At 37.7% G+C, this 27,680-nt stretch overlaps 2 protein-coding genes across 4 annotated transcripts; one reads left to right on the top strand and one right to left on the bottom strand.

Annotated features, from left to right (window-relative positions):
• Positions 1-1,040: 1,040 nt before the first annotated feature.
• Positions 1,041-14,305, bottom strand: PUS7L (pseudouridine synthase 7 like). Its single transcript, XM_027892921.1, has 8 exons — positions 13,074-14,305; positions 12,248-12,407; positions 10,523-10,718; positions 8,747-8,845; positions 7,114-7,195; positions 5,527-5,804; positions 3,748-3,801; positions 1,041-3,158 (listed from the first exon to the last, which is right to left on the bottom strand). Exons 1-8 carry the CDS (start codon positions 13,939-13,941, stop codon positions 2,835-2,837), a joined length of 2,061 nt encoding a protein of 686 aa, XP_027748722.1. The 5' UTR covers positions 13,942-14,305; the 3' UTR covers positions 1,041-2,834.
• On the top strand, positions 13,820-27,671 carry IRAK4 (interleukin 1 receptor associated kinase 4). 3 transcript variants are annotated; one of them, XM_027892922.1, is made up of 12 exons: positions 13,820-13,920; positions 14,731-14,900; positions 15,983-16,128; positions 16,451-16,648; positions 17,400-17,560; positions 18,231-18,295; positions 18,534-18,648; positions 20,722-20,831; positions 24,034-24,217; positions 25,088-25,150; positions 26,563-26,721; positions 26,829-27,671. In XM_027892922.1, exons 2-12 carry the CDS (start codon positions 14,740-14,742, stop codon positions 26,859-26,861), a joined length of 1,395 nt encoding a protein of 464 aa, XP_027748723.1. In that variant the 5' UTR covers positions 13,820-13,920; positions 14,731-14,739; the 3' UTR covers positions 26,862-27,671. The 3 variants fall into 3 exon arrangements, with proteins under 3 accessions (XP_027748723.1, XP_027748724.1, XP_027748725.1); XM_027892923.1 differs by lacking the exon at positions 13,820-13,920 and adding an exon at positions 14,500-14,518; XM_027892924.1 differs by lacking the exons at positions 13,820-13,920; positions 26,563-26,721 and having other exon boundaries at positions 14,674-14,900.
• Positions 27,672-27,680: the final 9 nt, after the last annotated feature.

Here is a 27,680-nt window from a genome sequence, read left to right as displayed (position 1 = left end):
TCAATGTGTTATCAATTCCATTCTCATTCTGAATCCAAAACACAGCACTGAACAGCTACTGAGAAGAAATTAATCCTACCCTAGCTGAGACCAGGACAGTTGCTCAGAGATTTGTTCCATTTGGTCTTAAAAACCTCCTCAGATGGAATCTGCACAGCCTCTGGGCAATCTGTTCCACTGTCCTCACAGGAAAAGTCTTTCTTTTTACCCAAACTGAATCTTATTTCAACTTTATGCTCGTTGTCTCTTGTTCTCCTGTGAGGAACTGGATTTTTGAATTGCCTTAAAACACTGCTGCTGTAGCAAGCTGTGCAAAGAAGCCTCCTGCCAGGAGATTGAAGATAAAGGCTGAGGGGAGGAGACTATAGCCTACAGTTAATTTTGTGGAGGCCTGGTGGCAAGTCTTCAGGTGTGTCTCTGGGCCTGTGATGCGTATATAAAGGAGGGCAGTGGTGAGTCTCTGGGTGTGTGATGCTTATCTCCTACAAGCCAGGCTATCTCAAAAAACACCCTCAGTGCACACACCTACCACTACCCCAGAGAAGGCCCCACTTTTACCAGGGGATGCCTCCGAATCCCACACACCACCCTCCTCCAGCATATATGACTGTGCAAAACCCAGCACCTACAACCTCTGACTCATTCCTGCAAAGCCAGCATGACTGTGCAAAAACAGCAACTCCCCCTCACACACAGGGAAGGTACCAGGAGGGTTTCTGAGGGTATATAAACCCACCAAGACTTCATGTTTTGCAGGCTTCTTTCACTATCGCTCCCTGATGGACCAAGACACCAGCAACAACCACCAAGTCCATAAGAGACCTCTGGGTGGTGAACACGAACTTTAATCTTTCCCTCTCTTTCTCTCTTTTCCTTTACACATTTTTTGGGTGATATCTTTATGCCTTTATACTGTGACATTATGCCTTTATATTGTGACATTACTATAGATGATAACTACCAAAACAGCTATATACCTGTTTTCCTTTGTAAATTGTTCTAAAATAAACCCTATATCTATATGTATCTGTAAACACCAATTATCTGGTTTAGATTTACTTTATTCACTCCAAGGGATTTATTGGCAGAAAAACAAAAGCTACTTCTGTCTTCCAGAGTGGAACATAACACCTCCTGCCACACTATGAAGAGCCTAGCTCCATCTTTTTGCTAACCTCCTCATAGATACTGGAGAGCTGTTGGTTCCCCCCCCGAAAATATCTTCTCCAAGCTGAAGAGGCCCAGTTCCTTCTGCATGTCCTCAGCACCAAGGGCTCCAGTCCTGTAATAGCTGAGAGGCCCTGTGCTGAACTTGGTCCAGTTTATTTCTCTTTTTCTTGTGCTAGGAACCAAAACTGAATGTAGAGGTTAAATGTGATCCAACAAGCACTGAAAAATGAGATGTAATATCTTCCCTTGACCTACTGGTTGTGCCCCTGTTAACAAAATCCAGGAGGCTCTTGGTCATTTGTGCCGCCAAGGCACACAGCTGACTCATGTTGGGCCACCCACCAGGTTCCTGGAGCCATTCCTGCAGAGCTGCTCCCCAGCCTGGGCTGCTGCATGGGTGCTTCCTTCCCACAGGCAGCACTTTGCATTTGTTCTTCCTGAATGTCATATGGTTCCTGCTGGCCTGTTCCTTCAGCATGTCTCGGTTGCCCTGAACAGCAGCCTGATCCTCCACAATATCCATTTGATCCCTTAATCTGGTGTCACCTGCAGGGTCGATGAAGGTAAACTCCATTCCCTTGTCCAGGTTACTGACAAAGACATTAAACAGGATGGGGCCCAGAAGATACCCCAGTGATACTCCAGGTAGAAGATGACCTGTTAACCACTACTCCCTGAGCCTCATCATCCACTTTTTACCCATCTGGTTGTCCACTCACCCAAACCAAAACATCCTAACTTGGTTTCAAAAATATTGTGGGACAGTGCCAAACACCTTGCTAAAGTTAAGGTAAATTATATTTTTTTTGTTCTCCACCGTTTCACAAATGCACTCATTTTTATCACAGTTAATGGCCTCTTTTTTTATTTTTAATCAAGAAAAAAATAGAAAAGTTTTTTTTTCCAGAGTTGGTTCCATTAATAATTTTCGTGCTAGCATAAGGCTTCACAGTAACAGGAACAGACTCTTTATCCTGTAAACAATATAACATAGTTTTGGTTTTATTATAAATGGTTTTTCAGTGATGTTAAGTAACCGCCTCATCTTGAGGAGCTTACTGGAAAAGGCACTGACAACTGTGCACTACTTTATACTGGAACCCTTAGCATTGACTTAAGTTGGGGCATTCATCAAATGTCTGATAAAGTAAACAGATGATTTGTCACTGTCGACTAAGGACTTTTACCTTTTAACATTAAGTGCCTAAATAAAATAAAATCACAATACGTTTAGTGAACCTCAGTACAATAACTATTCAGTTTGATACCTGTAGGCTGCAAACTTCTAACATTATTGCTTGAACAGGATTTAGTATAAAACATTAAAAAAACCCACTATGAAATACAAGATACATTTGTGTGCTGTGAATACTTTTCCAGGATTTAACTTTGCAAGTCAGATATCTATGCAAAGAGGAAATTCATGCTAGCTGCCCATGGTTTCTTTAAGATCTGTTAGACTTGCCTGGTATAACATACAGCTTTACCCCAATGCTTCGCATTTAAAGGATTTTCATAAGTTTTTTTCCTAATCTGTATGAATCTTAGTCTACAAATTTTTCCTGTTCATGACTTGAACCTGTTATTCTCCCTTATGTTCTTGGCATTACACATAAAATATCCACATTGTACAATATTCCTGTAATCTTTCATGAAGTGGAATCTTAAAAGTCACATTTCATTATTTCTCTCAGACAGACTGTTGCATAACATGAAGGATCAAGGTCAAACGATATATGAAGAGAGACTTTTAAATCATTCAGATGGTTGTTCTCAATTTTGATCCCTTTTTCATCACCTTCCAAAAAATAAGACAGATTCTGAACATTCTTCAAAATGAGTCTGTAGCATCCAGGTATATTCAGCTGTAATGAAGACACTCTGAATTTGCACATTTCCAGCTCATCCTTAGAAAGTCTTTCACGGTACCACTGCCCAACTTTATTATTGGGATACTTGATACTATGTCCCACCATTGGAAGAACCACCTTCAAAGAAAAAAAAAACAAAAAAACAAACATATCTGAAATAACACCCATTCTCCTTTAAATACATGTAATAACAGTGTTTTTGAACCTTGTGTTTTTTGGGGCCTGAAACAGTAAACCGGAGCACTGCAGGTATGTCAAATGCAATTAATGCAGAAAAAAATAATTAATGTATCAGGATTCCTACAACAAACTAGGAACACATTAAAATGAATTTCCTTGCTTGTTGGGAAAGATACAACAATAAAGACATTCAGTTGCCATGTAAGACTACACAACTACACACTCTGAAACCTTAAAAAATTAGAATGCCTACTATTTTTGAAATTTTTTCAGGCCAGTAGACTGAAAAATTTTCAAAGTATTCAGCTTCATGATAAATATTGCCATACTGCAAATGACACTACACTTATTTCCATTACAAAGGAAATTTGTTATGAGAGTGAAGTTTGTTTACATATGTTTTCTTTAATATGCATTCTGGCAGGGAAGAAGACTATACCAGTTAAAATAATCACATTTTATTTAAAACAAAACATTTTAATGAAATAAAGAGATCAACAACTCAGAATTTTTCATGCAGACTTACTTGGTATATAGAATACTTTGTAGCTGACTCTTCTGAAGCAGTGACTACATGAACCTGACAAGACATTTAAGAAGTTAAGAAAAAATCACCAATTTTTTAAAAAGTAAAAACATATACTTTGTTTTAGGAATTGAGCATTGTACTCCCTAACTTGTAAAGGACTCTAATGTTATTTGACTGCTACAAGGACAATAAACTCTTTCAGGTATGGAAAAAATCTTAAGATATGCTTAATATAAAGTAATTAGTTTACTGATAGATGGCATTGCAATAGATATTTACTGATGCTGGCTACCACTAATATTCTTTGAGTCTGAAGTTAACTAAGTCAATGCAACCTTCTTTTGCATCAGCAAAAGCAAAAATATGAAGAAAAATGTTCTATATTAAATAGGAACATATTTACATAAAACTCAGTAACTCAATACTGAATTTGATACCTCTGCTTTTAATTTCATTTGATACACTTTTTTATTAACATTCATTCTCAAAAATATTGTTAAAGAAAAATCTCAGTGGAAACAGAATCCACTCCATAGGGACTGGAGGTTACCTTCCAAGTGCTTTTGCCTTTTTAAGAGATTAATCCAAAAGAAATTAATTCCATTCTGCCTATTCACACTCCTGTTAATTCTGCAGTAGAACACTGCACAGTTCTCTGATTTATCTGATGACCAGGACTAAGACATAATCATAGAACCATCAAAGTTGGAAAAGACTGAGTCCAGCTGTAAACCTAAGCACCACCCAGTCCACAACTAAACCCTCATCACACACTTCCAAAGATAGTGTCTCAATCACTTCCTTGTGCATTCTTTCCAGTGCTTGATAAGCCTTTCGGTGAAGAATTTTTCCTAAGACCCAATCTAAACTTCTCTGTCACAACTTGAGGCCATTTCCTCTTGTCCTATCAGTTGCTACTTGGGAGAAGAGACCCAGTTGCTTTCTCAGCAAGGTATGCCAACCCTAAACGAAGAGATGGCTTCAGAATGGACTTCAGCATGCCAAAAACCTGGTACCAAACACTCCTGCTGGATTCTGCTCATTGGCTCACCCATGGCTACATGCACAGCTCCCAGGTTGTGCTGTGGGCAACCAGAAGCACCCCCTGCCCCCTTACTACTTTCCCAAGACTGCTACATTTTCTACATAGAATAAATGTAATTATTATTATTACATTTTCTACATAGAATAGCTGCTAACAGTTTAGACCCACAATCAGAGAAATTGTGCTAAACATGCTTTGCCTTTTTAGATGCAACGAGATTTAGCAGTTCAGTCTGAGGCCACCTTTCACCACTGGCTTACACTCAGGAACGTATATAATGGGAAAGCCTGACCTGGGAGCAAGACTCAGATCTGCACTGACTAGTAATACAGGCACACCCAGAGTTCACTCTGAAGGGTTTCCCCAGTCAGATCCTAAGAAGAGCATGATATACACCATGTAGACTAAATTCTCACATGCATCAGTTCTGACATTCTGTTCCTTCTTCCCACTTGAATAAAATGAACAGCCGAAACAGATAAAAGCTGCTAATATATGTCTAGCTCATACGTCTGTTTATGGTAAAACAAAAAAAAAGCTAGATTGTATTTTTCAACTTTGTCACTAATATTAAATATTTTAAGGAATGAACCAAAATAAAGGCTTTAGTGTATGTCTGAGTATGCATTCAAGGGTATTAAGTTGGTTGGGGTTTTTTGGTTTTGTTTGTGATTTTTTTTGGTTTTTTTTTTTTTGTTTTTTATACAAGAAACTACTTTGGGAAGACTCACCTTGTCATTCAGGGAAATGCTTTTATCATTTTCTTCTGAGAGGACAAGATCACCCTCAACCACCTTTAAGCCATAAATCTTCAGCCTATATGATGCTGCTTCATTCCAAATTTTACTGCAATAAGCATGGACATAGAATATGCGCAAGGAATGAGGAATGTTGAGCCATCCTTTGGTACAACCTTCATGATTTACACCATAGCGATTTAAAGCTCGTAGTAACATCTTCTCTCTTATTTTAAATTCTGGCAGCATCACAAGCGTGCCCTTTGCATCTTCTGGTATAAACAAAAATACTTATGTAAGTAATCCCTGATTTTTCAAATATTACCTGAGAGGAAAAAATACACTTAAGCCTTTAGGTTATTATTTCCTTTCCTTCCACATACCATGTTAGACGAACTTCATCTAATAGCCTACCAACAGTCCCATGAATTTTATTATTTCATGTAATGTAAATTAAAATAGCTGAATAGGTGTCATTCAGTTATTCAGTCTAGTTTGCCTTTTTTTTTTTTTTTTAGAAACATACTTCATCAGTCCTAAGGTTTTTTTTAGATCAAGTAACAAAGTAAAAAACAAGCTATAAAAGAACATCAAACCACTACCTTGCATCATTTGAGAACATGTATTTCAGAGTGGTAAAAACATGCCTTTATTTTAACGGTACAAATTACATTGGCCACTCGGAAGTCTGAGCCTCAACCAAGATGAAAATACATTTAATCAGATTTGTACTACACTATATCAATATTGTATATTTAATACTTTATGGTTTACATATTTTCTCATTACCAGTGATTACCTGATGAAGCATTTTGCATAGCCTTTTATCTTTTGCTTTCAGGAAAAAGGCAAGCAGCTTCTTTCAGAGTCCACATCAATGTCTTTCCATGCGTCATACAGCAATGTACAGAACAGAATGATTCATCTTATATTTTCTTGTGAAATGAAACATATCTGTGTCATTTGAAGCTATATATCATAACTGTTCTATCAATCTACAGATAGATAGGTAAGCAGGCTAATAGATGTGGGATATTTGAAAAGAAAAAATATATTTGAAGTTGAGAGCAACTCCAAATTTTTAGTTTTGGGCAGAAAGTTCAGGTGAACGACAAAAGCAATAAATACGGCAAACAGGGCACTTAGTATATTCTGCTTTTGACATATTTTATTGATTTTAGTCCAAGACAGAAAGAGAGTAGATGTGTTAAGTGCTGAGTATTAGTTGGGTGCCACATTCCTGTATACTTCTCTTATTAGGGAGAATAAGTTTATATTCCCAATGCAGACAGATGGAAGGAGGCCAAAATCCTATGATAAAATTATCTTAGTCTTTTCCAGCACTGTGATATACAATGTTTGCTTCTATACTCTCTGGCACCTGAAGCACTATAATTTTCCACTATTTTGCACATTTAGGGCCTCATTCTCATCTAATTTTCAAGTGTTATGGAGTTCCACAGAATAAAGTATAAGTGGCATAAAGCAGTGGGAAAATAAAAAGTATCTCCCTGTGCAGCAACACGTTACTCTCACAATAATGACTCTGAATAAACATATGGACAAATAAACCGGACATACCAGTTTGAAGAAAGTATCTTTTTGCGTTGTTTATGGGATCATCAGTATCTTCAGGTGTGAAGAACAACTTCACAGCTTCCACCTTTAAAGAAGAATATTATTAATTCTTACTTTTTTGCAGTTAAATATAACTATTTGTGCACTATACAGACAATCATGCATCCAACTCTGTCTTAATATATTCTGCAAGGTCTCAAAATCGTATCAGTTCTTTAAGGGCAAAGTCAAATTTTCCCTTTCACAGAAAATGCCATGAACCGCAGAACAATGTGTTGCGTTCCTTCTCAAACTGAAGGCAAGATTTAGTCACTGAGACTAAAAACAAGACAGTTTTCAAAGCTCTGTGAAAAATCAGCCACTCTTCTTGATCATCCAGTTAAAACTTCTCCACTTTGGATTGTCATCCTTCTATCCTGAAAGAAAGGGTCCTTCTTTTCCTACTGCATGCTTCATGCCTAATTTAGATTGAACATTTTCCACAGTCTCATACAAAGGGACAACAATCTTTTTTTTTCCTTTTTTCTTAAAAATACTGATCTATATTAGGTTAGACGACACTGTGACAAGGGAAACACTACAGTAATCTCTGCTACTTGCAACATCAGTGGAGCCACTCAATTTGCTTGCACTTAGACCAATTTGTGACATCTGGTTCTTGTCCTCCTCCGTACTGGACTGTGAAAGAACACACTGGTGCATTTTTAACATAGGTACTAGTTCCTACCTGTTTTAAATTAAAGTAACTGAGTTAAGAGTAGAAATTTAAATCATTACTACCCAGGGACTGGCACCTGCCAGCATACCAGAATTCAAAATGTCAGACGCATCAACACTAACTGTCATGCGCTGCCCTCAAACCTTGATTCTTATATTTGGAAGATAAGTTTTCCTGACTTTTATTAGAATCAAAACAAGATTAGAAGAACAGGATACTCAGGTATCCTTGACTTTGTAGTGTGTGATTCATCTTTAGACCTGTGCCAAGTACTGTATCATATACATTGAAAAGTACATTTCTCTTATCTTATGAATTATTACTTAAGAAATAAGCTCTCCTTAGTTTACAAAGGGGCAATCACTCAGAACTGAGAGTTTGGGAAAGTAGCCAAGGAATAATGGAAAGCAGCAATCTTTTCTATACAGCAGATAAATTACCATGGTATTGAAAAAGCAAATCGTATCTTAGGAACCTATGTGACTTCTTTAAGAAGTAAACAGACTTCAAACAGGATAAAGAGGTCCAGCTCAAAGTTAGGAGGCAATCAGAACCATGAATAAACACTGTATAAAGACTGCTTCATTTCAGTATTGAAACCCTGTATGGAACGCAACCACTTTAGTGCCAAGTGGCATGAAGACAATCGCAATCACATTCCAATCACAGACAGAAAAATCACTTCCTGAACTATTTAAATCTGCACCTGCTGCTTAAAAAAAGATTATTTGTTTCAGTTTGAAGATCTTCATGCTTGTGTTGCTGTCAAAACTGATCTGACAATTGCTTGCAGCACACAGATGGGTTTCTCTTACAAATGAAATTGTTCACTGGGAAGCATAGCTCTAGCCCTAGACATTGCAACAGTAATGTGAAATTGTCTTGACAATAGCTATTTAAATTACAAAATAGAAATACCATTTTTTCACTCAGTAAAGCCAATCCAATTTGATCTGTCTGAACAATTTGTCCTTGTCCAAATCGCTGAGGTCCGTAGTAATTTACAAAACCTTTTGTCTAGAATGGTAAAGAATAAGTACGTTAAAAGCATGAAAGTATCAGGTACCATTAGTAAGACCAATGGTAAGTAAGACTAACACACACACCCCAAATGCATACAAACAGGGGGTTTTAATCAGAAATAATACATAACAAAAGCATTACTCATGATTCATTACAATATTTTGGCACTTAATTTAGAAACATCTAAAAAGACAATCAAGTTCTACTGTTGTCTTCACATCATTAAAACAAACCCAGGTAAGTGAAACAAAATTATTTCTATATAGTTAGTTATTATAAATACAACTACAGGTCAAGTCAAAGTAATCAAGCTTTTTATATGCATCGGATTACAAAATTGCTACTCAGGCAAATGCGGCATAGCATGGGCAATGAACAGTAAACACTGCTGGACATTTTTTCTGAAAAATACTAATTTTTTTCCATGTTATATAATTCTACTACTATTGTGAATACTTCTGCTAATTGGGATTTTAAATCTCCTGATGAGTTCTGGTCACATGTGAGAAGTAAAATCAGTCATGTGACCCAATGAGAACACCTTTTTCTGGAAAATAGTAAGTATACATGGAATAGACAAGACAAAACATATGGTATTTGTTTTGGAAATGCTTATTCAGTTCAAATTATATAACCTCACTTTGGACATTCATAGGTCCCATATGCAATTTTGCCTTCATGGAAGGTGAAAAATCCATAGTTTGGATTAATACACATCCTCTTTCGTCATTCATCACCTGACCAGTAAGGCAAATCTAATAAAGCAGGAAACACAATAGTAGGAATTTGTTTTTATTTTCCAAACAGCAAAACAAAACAAGTCAGATGGAGCAAAGAGAGAGAAAAGCATTATAGTACCGTTGAATGTTTTTTTCAATAATAAAAATATTTCCAAAATACATGTAATATATTTTGCTTATGCACACTGGGTAGTTTTCATTCAAGACTTCATTCCTGGATTAATCCTCTTAAAGTAATTTGTACTATAGTTATTACTTAGAAAAATAACGCAAGAAAATTAATGCTGTAAAAAACACCTACAGTTTTTTCTTTCCGTTATTTGCTTTAATTTTTCTTAGTTTAAGAATGTCTGATGATGGAGTTTTCTTCAGGGACTAAGGATAACAGCATCAAAATTCACTGAATTTCAGGGGACCTTCTTTCTCTGATATGGGCATTTTACGTGTGTTCATGCCATGGAAGTTTTTCACCTAAGCTGACCGTGCATGTTCCTCACACAACCAGAGAAGGCAACCAGTTGACATATGTATTATGCATATATATACATATATACACACATACATATAAGTAACTATATTCTTTCCACCTTCAAGTCCTGCAGTGAAACCCATCGCTTTGTCTTAAGGTCTGTGCAGCAATGGCTCATATACCCATACTCATTTGCTATTGAATTTCCCATGTCTTGCGCTGCACCACTCTGGGGTCTGCAGTCCATAACACAGAATGAATTCACTTGTGGTCCCTCCTCGGAAGGCAGTTTTACTTCTGATTCCATAAGTAATGCAAGAAAAACATAAAACCACAAGAAGCATCAAAATCAGGAAATACTGCCATTACTGTCCTATTGAAAACATTCTTCTTAAAAGTGTTATTTTTTAACAGCAAAGAATTAAAACTGTTCATGATTGGCAACCATGAGGCTTTTCTTACCTTAACATTTTCCATTGCTTCATATATTCTTTTTTTTAAATCTGCAGAGGAGTCATGACTGTGCTGTTGTAGATCTCTCACAACTATGTCAAAGTGATTGCCTTTCAGCTGACCAAGCCTGAGGTGCTGGTACGTTGAATGTATGTTGTATATTCTCATGCCCTTTTTTTCGATTTTGTTTCCAATTTCTTTCAACCTACATAAATAAGCGGGAGAAATTACAAACCCTCCTCTATTAAAGCTATCCAACTTCTAATAAATGTCTTCTTCACCTTTGTATTAGAATTAAAAAGCTCTTAAAAATAAAGTGGGATGTAAAGCAGACTATCATGAGAAAACCAAAACAAATACTTTTTAAATATTTGCGTCAATTGCACTTATAGGATATTGACAGATATTGGAATGAAGCAATTCATTGAACTTTCTCAAGGTAACTACCCTGAATTTTGAATTTTTTTTTAATTGAAAACCAAGTCATTTATTTACTTTTCAGTTCTAAAAACCTTCCTTTCATTAAAAAAAAAAAAAAACAAAAACAAAAAAACAACTCCAAAACATAATTTCCCTGCACACTGATTGCCTGAATGTGCTTGCACATGCTTGTAATTGGAAATACACCTGACAGTTCAAGTATTTGTCCTTTAAAATATCCAATCAACCTCTTTGTTCTTATGTGTAAATAACAGTAATCCAAAATAAAGGAAACTTTCAGCATAAAATCTTACATTCTAAGCAGTATTTCAATAACTTAATAAGTTGTTTATTTATAAAATTTACTTATTTCTTCTTTTGCAGTAGTGGTTTGAATGCATTTACCTATTTTGCTTCATCATTTAAGCACTAATGCAAAGTTTTGCTAATTATCTCTTGGACAACTGGCCCTACAGCCCAATTTGCAGTGGAATTTTACCACTCATATACACTTACTTTAGTAATAAATCCTGAAACCATAAATTCTATTTTTCTTCTTTCCTAAAGGGTACTTTGTTGCTATGACCAAAGTTAAAGCTGAGGAAAAAATAAATTATGGTTTTGACTCTGGAAAATTTTTTCTGTTACTGTGGTAAACTTAATATATATATTTTTTTTAATCATTCACTTGGCTACAAAAAGTAACAAAAATGAGGAATGGAAAGGCTCATCTTGTATTACTAACACATTGTTCAGAATGTATTTCCTTCCCTCAGGTTTGGTGATATCTTCTTTATTTAGCCTTGTGTTTCTTAACTGGACAACATGACAGAAGTTGATACTTAACACTCAAAGACAGCATCTGTCGAAAGTACATTTGTAATGATTTAGTTTTGTAGCACTGTAATGCATTTAAGTTGTTGTCTGGGGATCACAAGACAGTACTTTGACAGTATATGGAAACCTGTTGCATCCTGTAGCATAGGCTTCTTCTCAGTTCCAGGTAGTGGGTGGATCCCCTGAGCATGAATTTCAAGAATGCTGTCCCAGACAATACAGTATATTTGCTTTATGAAAAATACAGAGAAAGGCAACACTTTTCTTCGAATTTCCCACTGGGGAACTTCACTGCTAAGCTGCATATTCCCTAAAGGCACAAAAAGCTATTTCCACTGTCCTCCAATACAGGCAAAGGGAAGACACATGAGTAAAACATTTCAAATGATTGCACCAGATTATTAACATATTAATTTAATAACACTTATTAACATATAAAATTATGTGCCAAACTGAATGCACCCAGATTCTAAGTACCTCTCAGGAGTCACCTTCTTCACAACCATGGGTTGGAAAGTGATAGCCTTCTTATCTTTGATGCCAGTGTAACTGAAGTCTGAAGGAAGAACATCAAGTTCTGCCGCCAACAAGCCGATTGCTTCTAGTGTTTCTAGATTTTCTTTCTGAAGGGTGAAAGCTGAAACAATCATTTCAGAATTACTGGGAATTTGCACTTCTAAATAGTACAGGTGTTCTGCCATGATAGATGGGCACGTTCTTCCCCTCAAACTGTAATAGCATTGAAACTGTAAAGAAACAGTCTTCCCACTCACAAAAATAAAGGAAATGGGACTTTTTCAGCACAGAAAAAGTAAAGACACAGTATACAACACAAACAGAAAACCCTGCTGCCTTTAAAAACAGTACCCGAGTAAATGAAACACAATTAAAAAGACATGCATTGATGTATTCTAGAAACATTCTCTAAATCAGAAACCAACTGCTTGTAGGAATGAGATCATATATCAAATTTGACCTAACTTGTTCAACATCTAGATACACCTCTTAACATCACCCAGTTACTTTTAAGGGAAAGTTAACACACTGTGAACAGCACAGTTAGTGCTACAACCAGAAGAACTGTAACCATTATCACATAACAGGTAATTTAAAATCACTCCAGTAACTTGATTCATCCATGTCATTCTCAAGTAATGTAACTACATTTACACTGATATTGATTTATTTCAGCATAAAAAATGAGTGAATTTGGCCTATGTGTCATAGAAGAATGATTCAGAGTTTCAGTCGTACTACAGAACACCGTAATACCTCACACCTTCAATAAAAATGTAGTATTTACCTGTATAAACACCTTGTTTTTCGTGGGAACCACCAGCAGACCTTTTCCTGGACCCACATTTTTCTCGAAACCGTACCGTTATTGACATATTAGGCTGATCATTGACATCTGTCACAGTAAAAGACTTTGTTTCTAAAAGTTTTCCGAATTTTCTATTGAGAAAGTGGTGAACTACTTTTCTGTGCTCTTTGTTTCCATCAGGCTCAAAAGAAAACGTCGAATTTTCTAGCTTTGCATCTAAAAATTTAAAGAAGTCACTTGCTTCCTTTTCAGTCACTAACTGACAAAGTTCTCTGTAATCAGCATTTTCTTTTACAATCATTTCATTGTCTTTTGTAACAGTGACTAAAAAGGGGAATTTCTGCCGAACAGCACTGTGTAAATCAGCCCGACTTTTCTTGTCCAGCCTGGTTCCTAGCGAGAGCTCCCTAGTGCCAGCACTCGGAATTTTTTCCAAGCCCCACGCTTCCTTCAGATCGCAAGCAAACTTATCGAGCAGTTCGCTCATGGGTTTGCCGAGTAAGGACTCCAGTCTGGCTTCCTCGAGGCCGGATTTCGGCTCGGGCGATCCCTCACGCTGTTTTTGGCCGGCGGATGCAGCACAGCTGCCGGTGCCGGGCGCAGCCCCCCGGGGACACAGGGGAGCACCCGGGCCGGGGGTCTCCGCTCTTCGCTGCTTGGGCTGCCGCGGGCACGGCTCGCTCCGCTCCGGCAGCGCCTCGCTCGTTTCCTGAGGCAGGTCAGCCCCGCTGTCCCCGGGGAAGCGCTCGGGCACCTCGATTTCTGTCACCACGAAGTCGGCAGGGGAGTTTTTGATGGTGCCGCGGAAGCCGCTGTGTTCGGTCAGGTAACTAAAGGAGGGCAGCATGGCCGGGCCTGCCCTGCCCGAGGCAGGACCCGCCGCGCCTGCAACGGGAGCGGGTGGGAAACGGGGAGGGAGGGGGGCGGATAGGAACAGCGGCTACAGGAAAGGATGCTGAAAGGCTGGGAGGGAGCGAGGACAGCAGGCAGGCACGGAGGCAGGGATGGAGGCCGGGAGGTAGTGATGGGAGCAGGGATGGAGGCCGGGAGGCGGGGATGGAGGCGGGGATGGGGGCCGGGATAGGGGCCGGGATGGGGGCCGGGCGGGCCGCGGCTCCGCGAGCCTCCGGCAGGGCCGCCAGGGGGCGCCACGCCACCTCCCGACGGGAAAAGGGGCCTAAGGCCGGAACCAACTCACACAGGTCCGGGGGTAAAGAGAAGAAAAGAGCGAACCCCCCTCCCCGCTGCTGGAAATGGTGCGCGCCGGGGGGCGGGGCATCCCGAACAGCCTATGGGGAGGTGGCATGGGAGCTGAGCGCTTCCGCGTTGCCCTGTCTGGCCTGGCCCCTCCCTCTTAAAGGGGAAGCGGTGCCGGGTGGTCCCGAGTGGGCTGTGGGTGTCGCTGCTGGGAACCGGCGCGGGTGGTGAGGGGGCTTCAGGGGATCTTGCCGCCGATTGCGGGGCTGAGGGGGCTCCTGCCTACCGGGAATGGTGGGCAGGAGCCGCGCCGCGGGGAGTGATCGCGGGCGGGCCGGAAGGCGGCTGTGAAGCCGTGAGGCCGGGCCGGGCCGTGGCCGGGGCAGGGCGCGGGTATGTCGGCCCGAGAGAGAAGTGACGGCGCCGCTTGTTTCCCCAGGAGCTGAGGATGGGCGAGCCTGTGACGGCTTCCACGCTCGTCCGCTGCCTGAGCTACGGGCTCATAAGGCGGCTGGCGGACCACATCGACCCGCAGGAGGGCTGGAGGAGGCTCGCCATGGATATAACAAACCCGTCCGGTGAAGGCAGATACAGCCAGATGCACATAAGGTCCTACATAAAAGTCTTGTAACGTAACCTCGTGTGTTACCCGTTTAACGTAAACGCCTTGTCCATCCCATACCGGTGTCCGCCTCGTTTTCCATCCCTTTACTGTAACTTGCTGCAGTTTGTGTGCTATACAAGTAGGTACTTATATCTTACAGTGCCGTGTCCCGAGGGAACTCAAGGTAATTACTCCTCATTGTTCTGCAGCTCAGTTTTTAGACAAGCCTAAGAAAAATTGACTAAGGAAATTAGCCTTAATTAGAGCCACAGACATGTAATTTTAGCAATACAGCATTGGCTGTGTAATTGTATCCTACTAGTAAAGATTGACCTCATTGTGCCCACGAGACTACTAGTCTGTAACTCCCAATTCACGGTTCCCAAGAAAATGTCCAACAAATGTTAGGTTTAGGCCTCGGACTCTCCACGAGTTTAATTAAGAAGTAATGCCTGCAGTGTTTTATGAACCCCTTGTTGCTTGAAGGGCTTGTGGAATCCCGAAGCTGTTTCAAAGATTGTGAGGTTTTAAATCCTGTATGTATCATTTTGGGTTTCCAGTCTTTTCTAATGATGTTAGCATTAAATCTTTGTTTGTCTTTCTATAATAGTAATAAATCAGTCAGAATACTAGATCCCAATTTCTGCTTAATGCCCATCTCAAAACATTCAAAATCGAGGGCGGATGCCAAATGGACAGAAAACACTTAATTATTTCTCCATTTGGTCTGGCTCTGACTTACCCTCTGTCTCTTGCTGACCTTCTCTTGTCTGTTAGTCCCATGTGCCAGTATATTATGTGTCCTGGACAAAAATCCTTAAACCATGTATATATGCTTTTACCTTAGTTTTCCCCATATTTTGCAATATTTTCCCCTGATTTTGAATGTTTTTATGGTTTTAGCTGCATTTTCAGAATATTAGTGAATTTGTACAGTACATCTAGAATTTTTTTTGATGTGGGGTTTGGTTTGGGTTTTTTGGATGGTTTTGGGGGGATTTTTTGAGGGGGAGTAATTTGCCTTTAATCTCTCTTCTTCGGGTCACTTTTTTTTTTTTTTAATGTTGGTCTTAATTTATCTTTTAAGGAGATTTGAGGCATTTGTACAAATGGGAAAGAGTCCCACGTGTGAGTTGCTTTTTGACTGGGGAACAACAAACTGTACAGTTGCTGATCTTGTAGATCTACTGATTAGAAATCAATTACTAGCACCGGCAAGCCTGTTGCTTCCAGGTAACTATTACTCTTGTACATTTTTGTACTGTGTTCTCAGTTTTCTGAGATGCTAAAGAGCTTCACAGAAACTAAAAAATCAGAAAGGATTAGATGAAAATAACCCAAAGTGGATATATTTTCCACTTTCTATTACTTATAATAACAGTTAAAATAAGAATTCCAGGTTTCAGTAGGAGTGCTGGAGTTGACCCAGGGTGTCAGAATATAACCTCATGATGTTTATGGGACTTCTAATTTTAAAAAATACTGGCATTAATATTATGTGGATTTTTTTCTGGTTCCTAATGTAGTTAACACTCTTTCTAAATTCCATTTTCAGAACCTGTAAGGATGCCACAAGAAGTTACATTACCTCTTTCTTCACAGGAAACCTTCCCTGTGCATGAGAAACAACTACCTGTACAGGAAAAAGAAGCAGCATCTGTAAAGCCTGTTTTAGCTCAGAGTACTGAAAAGCAACATTCAGATCCTTCCTGCTTAAGTCAAAAAACCAGCAGTTCACAGTCCAGTAACACAGGTAGGCAATTACTTTGCTAGAATTAAGTACTGTGTCTTTTGGTGATCTGTCCTTCACCCCGTGTGAAATAAATCATAGCAATGCATGAGAGTGATGACTCCATTCTATCACTGTGCATTTCTGGGAAACAGCATCTTTCACATTTCCAACAAGTCACCTAACATGATGGAAGACTTGACTGTTAGTTACATTGCAATTTATTTTGTGCCACACATAATCCTGTTGCCCTTTTCCAATACTTCTTTTATAGACTGTTCAGCATCCTGTGTTTTAAAACTGGATTTTACATGTCAGAAATGACTAAGAATGCTGGAGAAAAGATGACTAAAGTAGGCATTTTAGGAGAGCATATGGTTGATCTATTCCTTCCTAAAGGTCCACTTTTGTGTTACTGCCAGAAACATGATGTGATCTAGGTATATTTTTTACATCTAAGGCAGCGTGGCTCTCTCTGTGATCTGCAGCATATTTAATTTCTATTACCTGTATTATGACTGTGAACAAAAAATAGAATCAGAAGGCTGCTACAGTGCTAGTTGTGGAAAAAATTATGCATAGCTAGTTATTTATCTGCTTTCCTTTTATTTTTCTGGTATCTTCATCGTGAATCTGGAAGTAGAGCTCCACTGTGTCAGGATTTTTGTGGTATCAAGTTTTTATTTTAATAGAACTGAAGCAGGAAACCTATTCAATACTCTTATTCCTTAAGTGAAATGAGAGCTTTCTGCTAAATGTCAAATATGTCTTTCAGATTTCCATAATTTTTTGTTCCATGATTTGGAAAGCATTACAAATAATTTTGATGCCCGACCAGAATCGTCTGGAGGTAACAAACTGGGAGAAGGCGGCTTTGGCATTGTATTCAAAGGCTACATCAATGGCAGAAATGTGGCAGTCAAGAAGCTCGTTGCTGTGAGTTTCCTGGTTTTTTTTTTGTTTTAATGAAGGTTTACTTTATAGTATAGACTTGTTTATCTTGCTTATTTTGAAAAGTGTAGAATGATATAATTCAAAAAATGTCACCATGTTAAACATTAGTTGGGTTGAGAACCTTATCCTGTAGTCCCATGAATGAGCTGACACAGTCACATGAAACAATTCTTGCCTTCTCTGTAGCTCACTTTGAGTGGCTCAGGCAAGTTGTCAGGAAGAGGAGAGTGCTCTCCCAGTTGTTCCCCTGCTGAGAAGGGGCACAAGGGAAGGGTTGCTGAGGAGGTTTCCATTTCAGATTCATATAGGTATTCACAAGCTAAATAGGTATTGCCACAGAATTTTAGTCTTCATAACCATTGGTTTGTGTGAATAATTTAATTTTGTAATGAGTAAGTGCTGTTCGAGGGTAGCTGCAGTGAATGGTAAGTTGGTGACTGTGGTGAAATTGGATCCATTTCTCCAATGATACTGTGTTCCAAGGAATTAAAAGTCATGTTGTGATACTTCATTTTTGAGCTGAGTAAGCAGGTACTATTTGTTACATGTAACTAATCTAAAGAAAGGTTTACAATCCCATTTTTAAAAAAAATTAATAACTATGCGTTTCAATATATCCAGTAATGTTAACATCAAAAACTTCCTTTTGTAGATGGTTGATGTTAGTGTTCAGGACCTGAAGCAGCAATTTGAACAGGAAATAAACTTGATGGCAAAGTGAGTACAGTCTTATACAGTCTTTGTGTTTGTAGTATAACTTAGTGATTTTCATGGTGTGAATGTTTCTTATACAGCATGACTATGTTTGTTTTCAAGCATCACCACAAACTTGGCTGTGCAGTAGAGCTGAAACAAGTAATTGGGAGTCATGTTCCCTTCTGCTTTGTATTTTCCTCAAATGTTCAGAGTCTTTCAGAGCATATACAGATTTTTTTTTTTTTATCCTTTGCTCTAGATGTCAGCATGAAAATCTAGTAGAATTACTTGGTTTCTCAAGTGATGGTGCTCAGCCATGTCTGGTGTATGAATACATGCCCAACGGTTCATTGCTTGACAGACTTGCTTGTCTGGTAAGTAAAATCATTTCTAGCCTCCAACTGTCTTACTTTGCTAAAGTGTAAGTATCTGTGGAATGTCTCTGAAACAGCACTGAACTGTAATGGCCAAATGATGTTTTGCTACTTGCTTCTTGTGTTTAAGAAGAAAATACGAGAACAAGTGTTCTTCCAATAACATTTTATTAAAATGTTTTAGATAGATTAAAGTCAAATCAGTATGACGATACAATGTCATGTACCAGTACCTGAAGTGGCACAGGAGCTTGGACTTGCTGTGCCTGTGTGAAGCAGTGCAAAGGGTGCTGCAGTATTGTTCACGGTTCTAACATTGGCATGTTCTCTGCTTGTTCTTGAGATTCTGGATTGTGAAACTGCCCTTTGTTCATTGTCCTAGTGATAGTGGTTATAACACAATGCTCATAGTTTACTTACCTCTTTCTAAATAAACGGGAATTACATTTTTTTAAATTATTATTTTGTGTAAATGCAATGCTTTATTCTGTTTTAATCAAATGGTGTATCTTCTAGCCTTGGATTTTAATAAATAATAAGTTGCTTTTGTTAGACAAGGCAACTCTGTTCTATGAAGGACAGACAGAGTGATACCAATAGTAAGTCAGACTTAAGCTAGTAGATCAGTGCCCATTTTAGTTTGTTGAAGGAGTTCAAAAACTCCTTTACTTTATACTAAACAAATCACCTGCTGAACATTTTAAATTGGTACTACTTCAACCCCTCGTGGCCCCAGATCTAAAAATGTTGGTTTGTTTTTTTTTTTTTCTGCACTGATCCTCTGGTTGTTCTGGCTCAAGCATTTGGAAATTGGAGAAGAGCTGGATTAGGAACCTGATCAGGCTGAAACAAATCCTTAGAGAAAAAAATTTTTAGTTTTCACTTTGAGACATTTCCTCTGCAGGGTTGCACAAATAGCAGGAAAGAAGTGGTGTTAGGATGAGAATGATTAGCGGTGCCTGGGGAGAGGATTTGATGTGTTTGGTATCACTGCTGCCTCAGTTTAGTTTGATTGAGTTGCACACACTGCTACATATGCAATTATTTTATTTTTTTTGAGTCAGTGCAGAAGAGACACTAAGTCTTACTTAAGGACAGTGCAAATTTATCTGTAGAAATGGACATTGCTTGACGAGGATGTATATGAAAATGTTCATCCATGTAACTTTGGCCATTATCATCCAGTGAGATTAAAATATTGGTGATGATTGAAAGCTACAATAGAAATAATTGAGTCCTTTACAAGGAAGAGCCAGATTTATGATATAAATAAAAAAATCTAAATCAGAATCTATACATCAGAAAGAATCTTTTTCTGATAAGGTCAAATAGGTGAGGAATGTACTTACTGAATGTTCTTGCTGATAACTTCATTTTGTGACTTCACTGGATGTGTTTTGAGGCACGGACTCTTGCTTATGTCATCTAGTCTGGATTTTGAGCAGGTGGGGAGGTGGTGGAATGGTGAGATATTGTAATCCTCTTCTCTCGGCCACTGACAAGACTAAGAAGTGGTTTTGAAATGTAGGTGTCCTCACTTCTAAGGTCTAGTTAGTAACATGAATAAAACTTAAACTCCTGAGAAGTGGTAAATCCAAAAACACTGGAACATTGACTTCTCATTGTTAGTAAAAGCTGCGGATTGCTTTGAACTATTTGTTTTGGGTTAAAGGTTCTGGTATCAGTGCCAGTGTGGAGTAGAAGGTGTGGTAGATACAGATTCTTTGCAGGGCAGCTGGTCTTGTAGGGTCAGAGTCGAATATTAACCAAGAACATTTTTTGCAACTGGTGAATTAATCTACGGCAAAATGCAGGGAAAGAACAGGATGTGACAAATGCATGTATATCTGCCCAAGTCAATTAAGAAAGGTATGTAGTAGTATTTTTAATGATTTACTTGAAAACAACAAACCATAGCAAGAAGTCCGTTTTGGATTGTGGGGTTTTTGTAAGTTTTGTTTTGGTTTATGTGACCGCGCATACGTATACATATATATATATATATATATATATATATATATACATATAGCATTTTCACCTTTTTTTACTTGCCTTTCTCTCTTCTTAATCAAGAATGACACTCCACCAATTTCTTGGAATACAAGATGTAAAATTGTTCAAGGTACAGCAAATGGCATCAACTTTTTGCATGAAAATAATCATATTCATAGAGATATTAAAAGGTAAAAAGCTGCATACTATTGCTGGCTGCATTTTTACTTTATTTTTTCTTCTTTTCTTTTCTTTTCTTTTCTTTTTTTTCTTTTCTTTTCTTTTCTTTTCTTTTCTTTTCTTTTCTTTTCTTTTCTTTTCTTTTCTTTTCTTTTCTTTTCTTTTCTTTTCTTTTCTTTTCTTTTCTTTTCTTTTCTTTTCTTTTCTTTTCTTTTCTTTTCTTTTCTTTTCTTTTCTTTTCTTTTCTTTTCTTTTTTTTCTTTTCTTTTCTTTTCTTTTCTTTTTCTTCCCTGTTAATGTAATTTTAGAGAGAACAAACTTCAAAAAACATTGCTTCAGTCAAGGGCACAATCTTTTCTGCAAGTGACATCCATCACCATAATCTTGTCTGTGCCTCAAGGACATGACCAGTACAGACTCCTAAAGATAATTATGAGGCCATTAGAACCATAGAGTTGTTTAGGGTGGAAAAGACCTTGAAGATCATGAGTTCAGCCATTAACACAGCACTGCTATGTTCACCACTACACAAAGTCCCTAAGTGCCCCATCTACATGTCTTTTAAATACCTCCAGGGATGGTGATTCAACCACTTTCCTGGGCAGCCTATTCCAGTGCTTGACTACCCTTTTGTTGAAGAAATTTTTCCTAATATCCAATCTAAATCTCCCATGGCACAACTTGAGGCCATTTCGTCTTGTCCAAATAGTTGTGGCAGAAGAGAACAACCTCCACTGTGCTCAACTTCCTGTCAGGTAGCTGTAGAGTGATAAGATCTCCCCTGAGCCTCCTTTTCTCCAGGTTAAACAACCTCAGCTCCCTTAGCCACTGGACAGCTTTCCAGCCATGAGATTTTGTACTGTAGTTACAATTTTGTGTTATAAATGCAATTTGTATAATGTAATGTAAATTGTAGCTCATATCGTAATCTGTTACTACCAGATGGTTATTCAAGCGCTGCAAGAACATGCAGAAAGTTCTGCTCGTTCACAACTGCTGCTAATAAAAAAGCTGCTATTAGGAAACAATGAATTTTTAAATAGGGAATTTTTCAGATGAAAACCCACCCTTTTTTTTTCCTTTTCTATAATATTTTTTCAGTATCTCCTTTGATTTACTCCTTCTTTTTATGAAGATAGTAAAATTACTTCAGTCAGGTTTATGAAATTCAGGGTTCTTCGACAATAATGTTAACTGTTTGTTATGCTAGAATTTTTCCTAGGGTTATCAGAGCTCAGAAAAGGGAGATTTTGTTGTAGGGTTTAGTTGTGTTTTCTGGTGTTTTTTTTTAGGTTGAGTTTTTTGGGGGGGGGTGAAGGGGTTATTGTCTACTTGTTTGTTTCCCCTTTCTTGCTACAGTTTACAGTACTGGGGTTTTTTAAAAAGTAGTCCAAGTCTTTGAAGAAAAGCCCCAAATGCCTTACTCCTTTTGAGGGTTAAGAAGCAGTAGCTGACTGATTGGACATGTTTCAATAGCTTTCTGGCTTCTGGCACCTCTGCTAAATATAGGCAACTTCAATTTTGTGACCTTTCAGCTTGTGAGGAACAAGCCTTTTCTTCAGCTGCTTCATGGATGTGCTCGCTGCTTTGACAATTTACGTTTCTTCTTTCTTCCCTGCTTAAGCCTCTGGAGAAGTGTAATGACTGGAAGGGGTGCTCTTTTTTACCCTACGTTACTTCTGCCCTAACTGCTGTGAGTTGATCTTATTACAGAATTGGGGTTTGCTTTGTTTTTTGTTTGGATTCCATTTTGCAACTTGTAGTGTGAATAGTTCAATAAATTTAATTGGTGTTTGTAGTGCTGCCACTTCCAGGTAAAACTTAGATGAAGAGAGATCTAAGAAGATTAACTTCAGTCTTTATTTTGCTGTGACATATGGAGACCATTCATAACCACACAGGCACTAGAACAGCTTCTTTAGGCTAGAGTGTTACGTGATTGAATGGGTGTTCTCACAGTTGTTCACAGTTTTTTGTGCTTGGTTATGCCAAAGGAATAGTTCATTTCTCTTTCTAAGCTTGACAGTTGCAGTAAAACTTGTTTCTTTTGTGCTCTTTGTGAGGTATCCAAAAAATGACCACTCTCTGGACTTGACTCAAGTTGAAAGGAAGCTCAGATTTCTTTCTTTTAGAAGCTGAGCTTTAAATATGAAACCAACTGGTGGATGATCCCTTGACTAGCATTTGGCCTTTTGTAGTGATCTTATATTATTTACAGCAGTTCTAACACCAAGTGCTAGAACTAACTAACCAACTAACTACCACTGTTCTGACTTACAGCTGTGTTGATTTTGTTAAGGTTTGGTGAGCAAGGGGAAGTTAGAAATATAAGTTTCTAGTAAGTGTTATGTGTTGTATGTGAGTACATACAACAGCTTACTCTAGTAAGTTGTTATATGTGTATGTAAGTGGTTTTCTTACAGTTCCATTAAGGGAATCAGAAGAGGATCAGAAAATGAGGATTACAGAAATATTAAGTGACTTTAAAATGGTTCCAAGTGCTACAAGTTTAAAACCCAGTAGATTTATGCTGTAATTCATCCCACTGAATATTTTATGAAAGTGTTAAGGTCTCTGAGGTAAGCCTCGTTTGTCAGGGTGGGGGTTTTTTTTACGGAAAGTAAAAACTGGAGATCAAGTGGAAACACAACACATATATTATTCTAGCAGTAATAAGTGTTCTGGTTTTCTTCCAAGACAAGAATAGTATTCCTCTGGCACATGAATTTGTAATGGTTGACATAGTATTAGATAATAGGTATAAAAAATTGCTTTTGTTAGTTCTGAGCAGAGATTTAGACTGTAAGAATCATGCTGTGATCCAGTACAAGTTGATCAGAGCTAAGTCTTCTCAGAGCTAAGTCTTCTCTATTGTCCTTCTTAAAGCCAAAACATAAGTGCAATTTAATTGGTCTCTTATAAGAAAGTGGTTTTTTTATGTGTGACTGCATGCGCACACAATAAAAAACACAGATGGATCTTGGCCGTCAGTTCTTGATTTATTTAGAGCAATCCATTTCAAAATCAAGCAATTTTTAACAAAACTAACTCATACATTATTTGTTATATGAATTATGTATAAATAGCTTTCAAGGCAGTCAAAATAGCAGTTTTCATTTGGTTACTAAAAAGATAGTAATCTGTTACAAAACCTAATTATTGTACTGGTTTGAAAAATTATTTTTTCTTTTTTAACCCTCCCTTCTCCCCCAGTGCAAATATCTTATTAACTGATACATACATACCCAAAATTTCTGACTTTGGCCTTGCAAGAGCATCTGTAACATTCACACAGACAATCATGACTGAAAGAATTGTTGGAACAGCAGCGTATATGGCACCTGAAGCTCTGCGAGGAGAGATAACGCCTAAATCTGATATCTTCAGTTTTGGAGTAGTAAGTAGAATGTGGAAAGCAGTATATGAATTTTTTGGTAAATTATAAAATTATAAATATGTTTTGTAAAAAGCATATAAAATCAAGAATATCCAAAATTAAATGATCTACTCTGGGCTATACTTTTGCTTTTTCCCAATAGATGTTTTCTTAAGATAGTGTTTCTAAACTTTGATTGTTTTAAAATCATTTGAATATGTTGATTTTTCTTTGTGAAAGACCAGAGTAAAATAATATTCCAAGTTCTAGCTAAATGTAGTTTGAAGTGATGTGGAACATTGTTTCTGCTTCTGTAGTATTGCACAGAAGTGTAACCCAGGCTGAAAAAGAAAATCAAGAAAACGGTTCAAAATTAATGTGTTTCACTGTATTTCAGCACCAAAAGTACAGTATCCATGTGGGATTTGCCTTAGACTTGAGTACAAAAAAGACATGAGCTTAATATTTGGAAGAATAATGAATCCATTACATGAGTTAACATATATCCATAAGATAATGAATCCAGTAGATCCAAGACCCTAATGAGTCTTGACCACTTCCTTCATGGCATTTAGTTTCATGGGAGGATAGGCCAGACACTGTGTCTGAATATTTTGTAAATCCTTTCACCTTGCTTTGAAGGAACACCATATAGGCTGAGAAAAAATTTGTTAAAATTCGTAAGCCATACTGCTAATAACAGTTTTTGAAAATAAATGTAGGAACAACAGCAACATCAATCAATTATATGGATGACTATATCTTTGGACAAACACAGATCCTGGGAGTGTTTGTTTGAAAGTCTGGGGGTCATGATACTTCTTGCAAATGGTACACGTGTTAAGGATTATGCTGTGCTTCATTTTCTCTTTGGCTTTTCTTTCCTCCTAGGTTTTACTGGAAATAATAACGGGTCTTCCTCCAGTAGATGAAAACCGAGAGCCACAGTTACTGGTACGTTCTTTTTGCGTTCTCCTCCCCTCCCCCTGCTCCAGAATCACTTTATATGAAATCATAGTCAGTTAACAGGTTCTGAGACAATCAAATTAGTCATCAAAATATGTAGTTGTGAAAACAGCACTTATGTCAATAAGCTGTTTGTCTTAGAGGTGAGTCTGAAACTTTTATCTCTTGGCTGGTAGATTGTTCACCCGTCAAGGTTGTCATCTTCCAATCTGATACTGGAATTCTTTGGTTTGGTACTGGTTCTTGTTGTAATACCATTGTGCTTTATCAGCATACTCCTAGATACCCTGATAATTCCTCATTCCCTGGAACATTTTGAACTATTCATCTCAGTTGTTTCTTTACGCTTTACTAATAATTTACAAATACCTTGTGTTTTTAACCCTAGTTAGTGACGTTTGAAATGTAAGGGCTTTTTTGCAGAACGTGGGTGGGTTGAATTTCCTCTTCTGTTTTACTACTTAGGAAATTAATGTCTCAGCTTACTCTCTTGAATTAAAAATCTTACAAGGCTCTTCATAATTTAGTCTTTCATATAGTTTAAAATCATGTTCTGAACTCTTTAATCCAAGGCTTTCCTAAAATACTTTTTACTAATTTATTTACTAAGTATGAAATAGCATCAAGGTTCTGATTTGTTTTGTTCCATACTGTTTGATAGCAGATCACTTTCTTTCACAGCTTTAGGAATACCTGTGTATTTTTAATAGAATTTTTTTTTTCCTTCTAAGCTATATCTTTTGGAGTAGCATAATAGTTATCCTGTTGAGCTTGTAAAGACCTTGGAGAACTCAGTTTTTTTGAAGCAAGCTTCTTCAGAGATAGGATCTAAAAAGGAATATGAAGCATGATTTGAAGCAAGTTTATCCTTGTAGTGTACTTTTGGCAGCATAAAGAGAATGGCCAGTGTAAGATCATATGGCATCCCTAGCATTCCAAGTGTGTTGGAACTGGAGACTTCTGGACTAAACCTGTGAGATTTAAAATTTGATTTCAGTATAGAAGTTTCCTTTTAGCCACTGAGACTAGAAACAGAAGGCATTTATAAAATGAGGCTTTATAAAAAAAAAAAAAGGTGCTTTTTTTAAAAAAGAGGCTTTATAAAAGGGACAGAAAAAGAGAAATTATACAAACTTAAGCCTGTATATTTGTGAGTAAACATAAATACTTCATGTTGATCGTGATTCGCTTAAAAAGGAGCCAACACTAGGAAACTTAGCCTTGAAGTGGGAGAAAATTAAAGCTGTATAATGCAGCTCAAACAAAATTGCTTTATGATGTTGTTTTAATGAAAATAATGTATAATAAAATAATTGATAAATAAAAAATTATAGTTTATTTTTATAGGCTGTTCAGATCCTTACAATGTTATCTGCTCTTGGTTCAAACTCTCTTTTTAGTTAAGTATAAAAGATGAAATTGAGGATGAGGAAGCAACTATTGAGGATTATGTTGATGAAAAGATGAGTGACTGGGATGTACCTTCAGTTCATAAAATGTTTTCAATTGCTGATCGGTGTCTGAATGACAAAAAAAACAGAAGACCAGACATTAAGATGGTATGTAGTCTTTCAGATAAATGGCTTTTTTTGAGTGTGTGTGTGTTGTGTGTCCTCACCTGTGGTTACAGTATCAGTTGTTTATATTGCTGTCTGTTCTCTTGCAGGTGCAACAGCATCTCCAAGAGATTAAAACGTGATACGTGTTTCTTCTGATACACAAATGTTTTTGTAATGGAGTAGACACCAGTAGCAAATATTTAATTAGCAATTATTTATGTGGCATTATCAGCTTTTCTGCTTTCCAGAACATTCTGGACATGCGTAATATTGTGCTGTTGGCCTGTCCTCCTCCTGTTAACGGGGCAGCCCTTTCTCATATCCTTAGCCACTGGGCCCTTAACATGAGAACTTCTGTGTTAACAAATTGCATCATCTTCTCCCCAACTTTTTAAATGCACTTCCATATTGGAATCTATTTGATTCTTTTTATTTCCAAGTTTCAAGTATGTCTGCTGCAAAGGCATATGACTATAACAGGGCAGAATGTTTTGGGTTTTTTTTCTGAAAACTGCTTTCTTGATCAGGTGTACTAGATGTTCTTCTATTGCAGAAAAAACCATATAATAGCTATAAAGGGGACTTAATGTCTGTTTGGGAAAAGACAATAGCATTTAGAACAAACTTCTATTTAGGATTTTAATTTGAGAGTTCAGATTAGCGTGAATGGTCTGGTACTGTTAGTGAATGTGGCTATATTTCAGAAATCTTCTTGGCATTAGCATTTAGTCAAATAAATGCTGCAAGACATTTTCTAGGTTGTTTTTTGATTTCATGGATTCCTGAGCAAAATAATTATCTTGCTGTATTTGCACTTGCAAATACTTTCTTACTGTGAACTCTGTGATGACAAACCATTCCATTTTTATTCATAGGAAGATAGCTACTTTGACTATTTTCAGAGAGGATTGAGTATTTTAGTACTTCGTGAGAGGATTCCCTATGGATTATAAAAATAT

Source organism: Empidonax traillii, unplaced genomic scaffold (assembly GCF_003031625.1).
Source record: "Empidonax traillii isolate 1590-97213 ecotype Southwest subspecies unplaced genomic scaffold, ASM303162v1 scaffold374:size1477467, whole genome shotgun sequence".
NCBI classification, from domain to species: Eukaryota; Metazoa; Chordata; class Aves; order Passeriformes; family Tyrannidae; genus Empidonax; species Empidonax traillii.
This window is presented reverse-complemented; position numbering and strand designations above follow the sequence as displayed.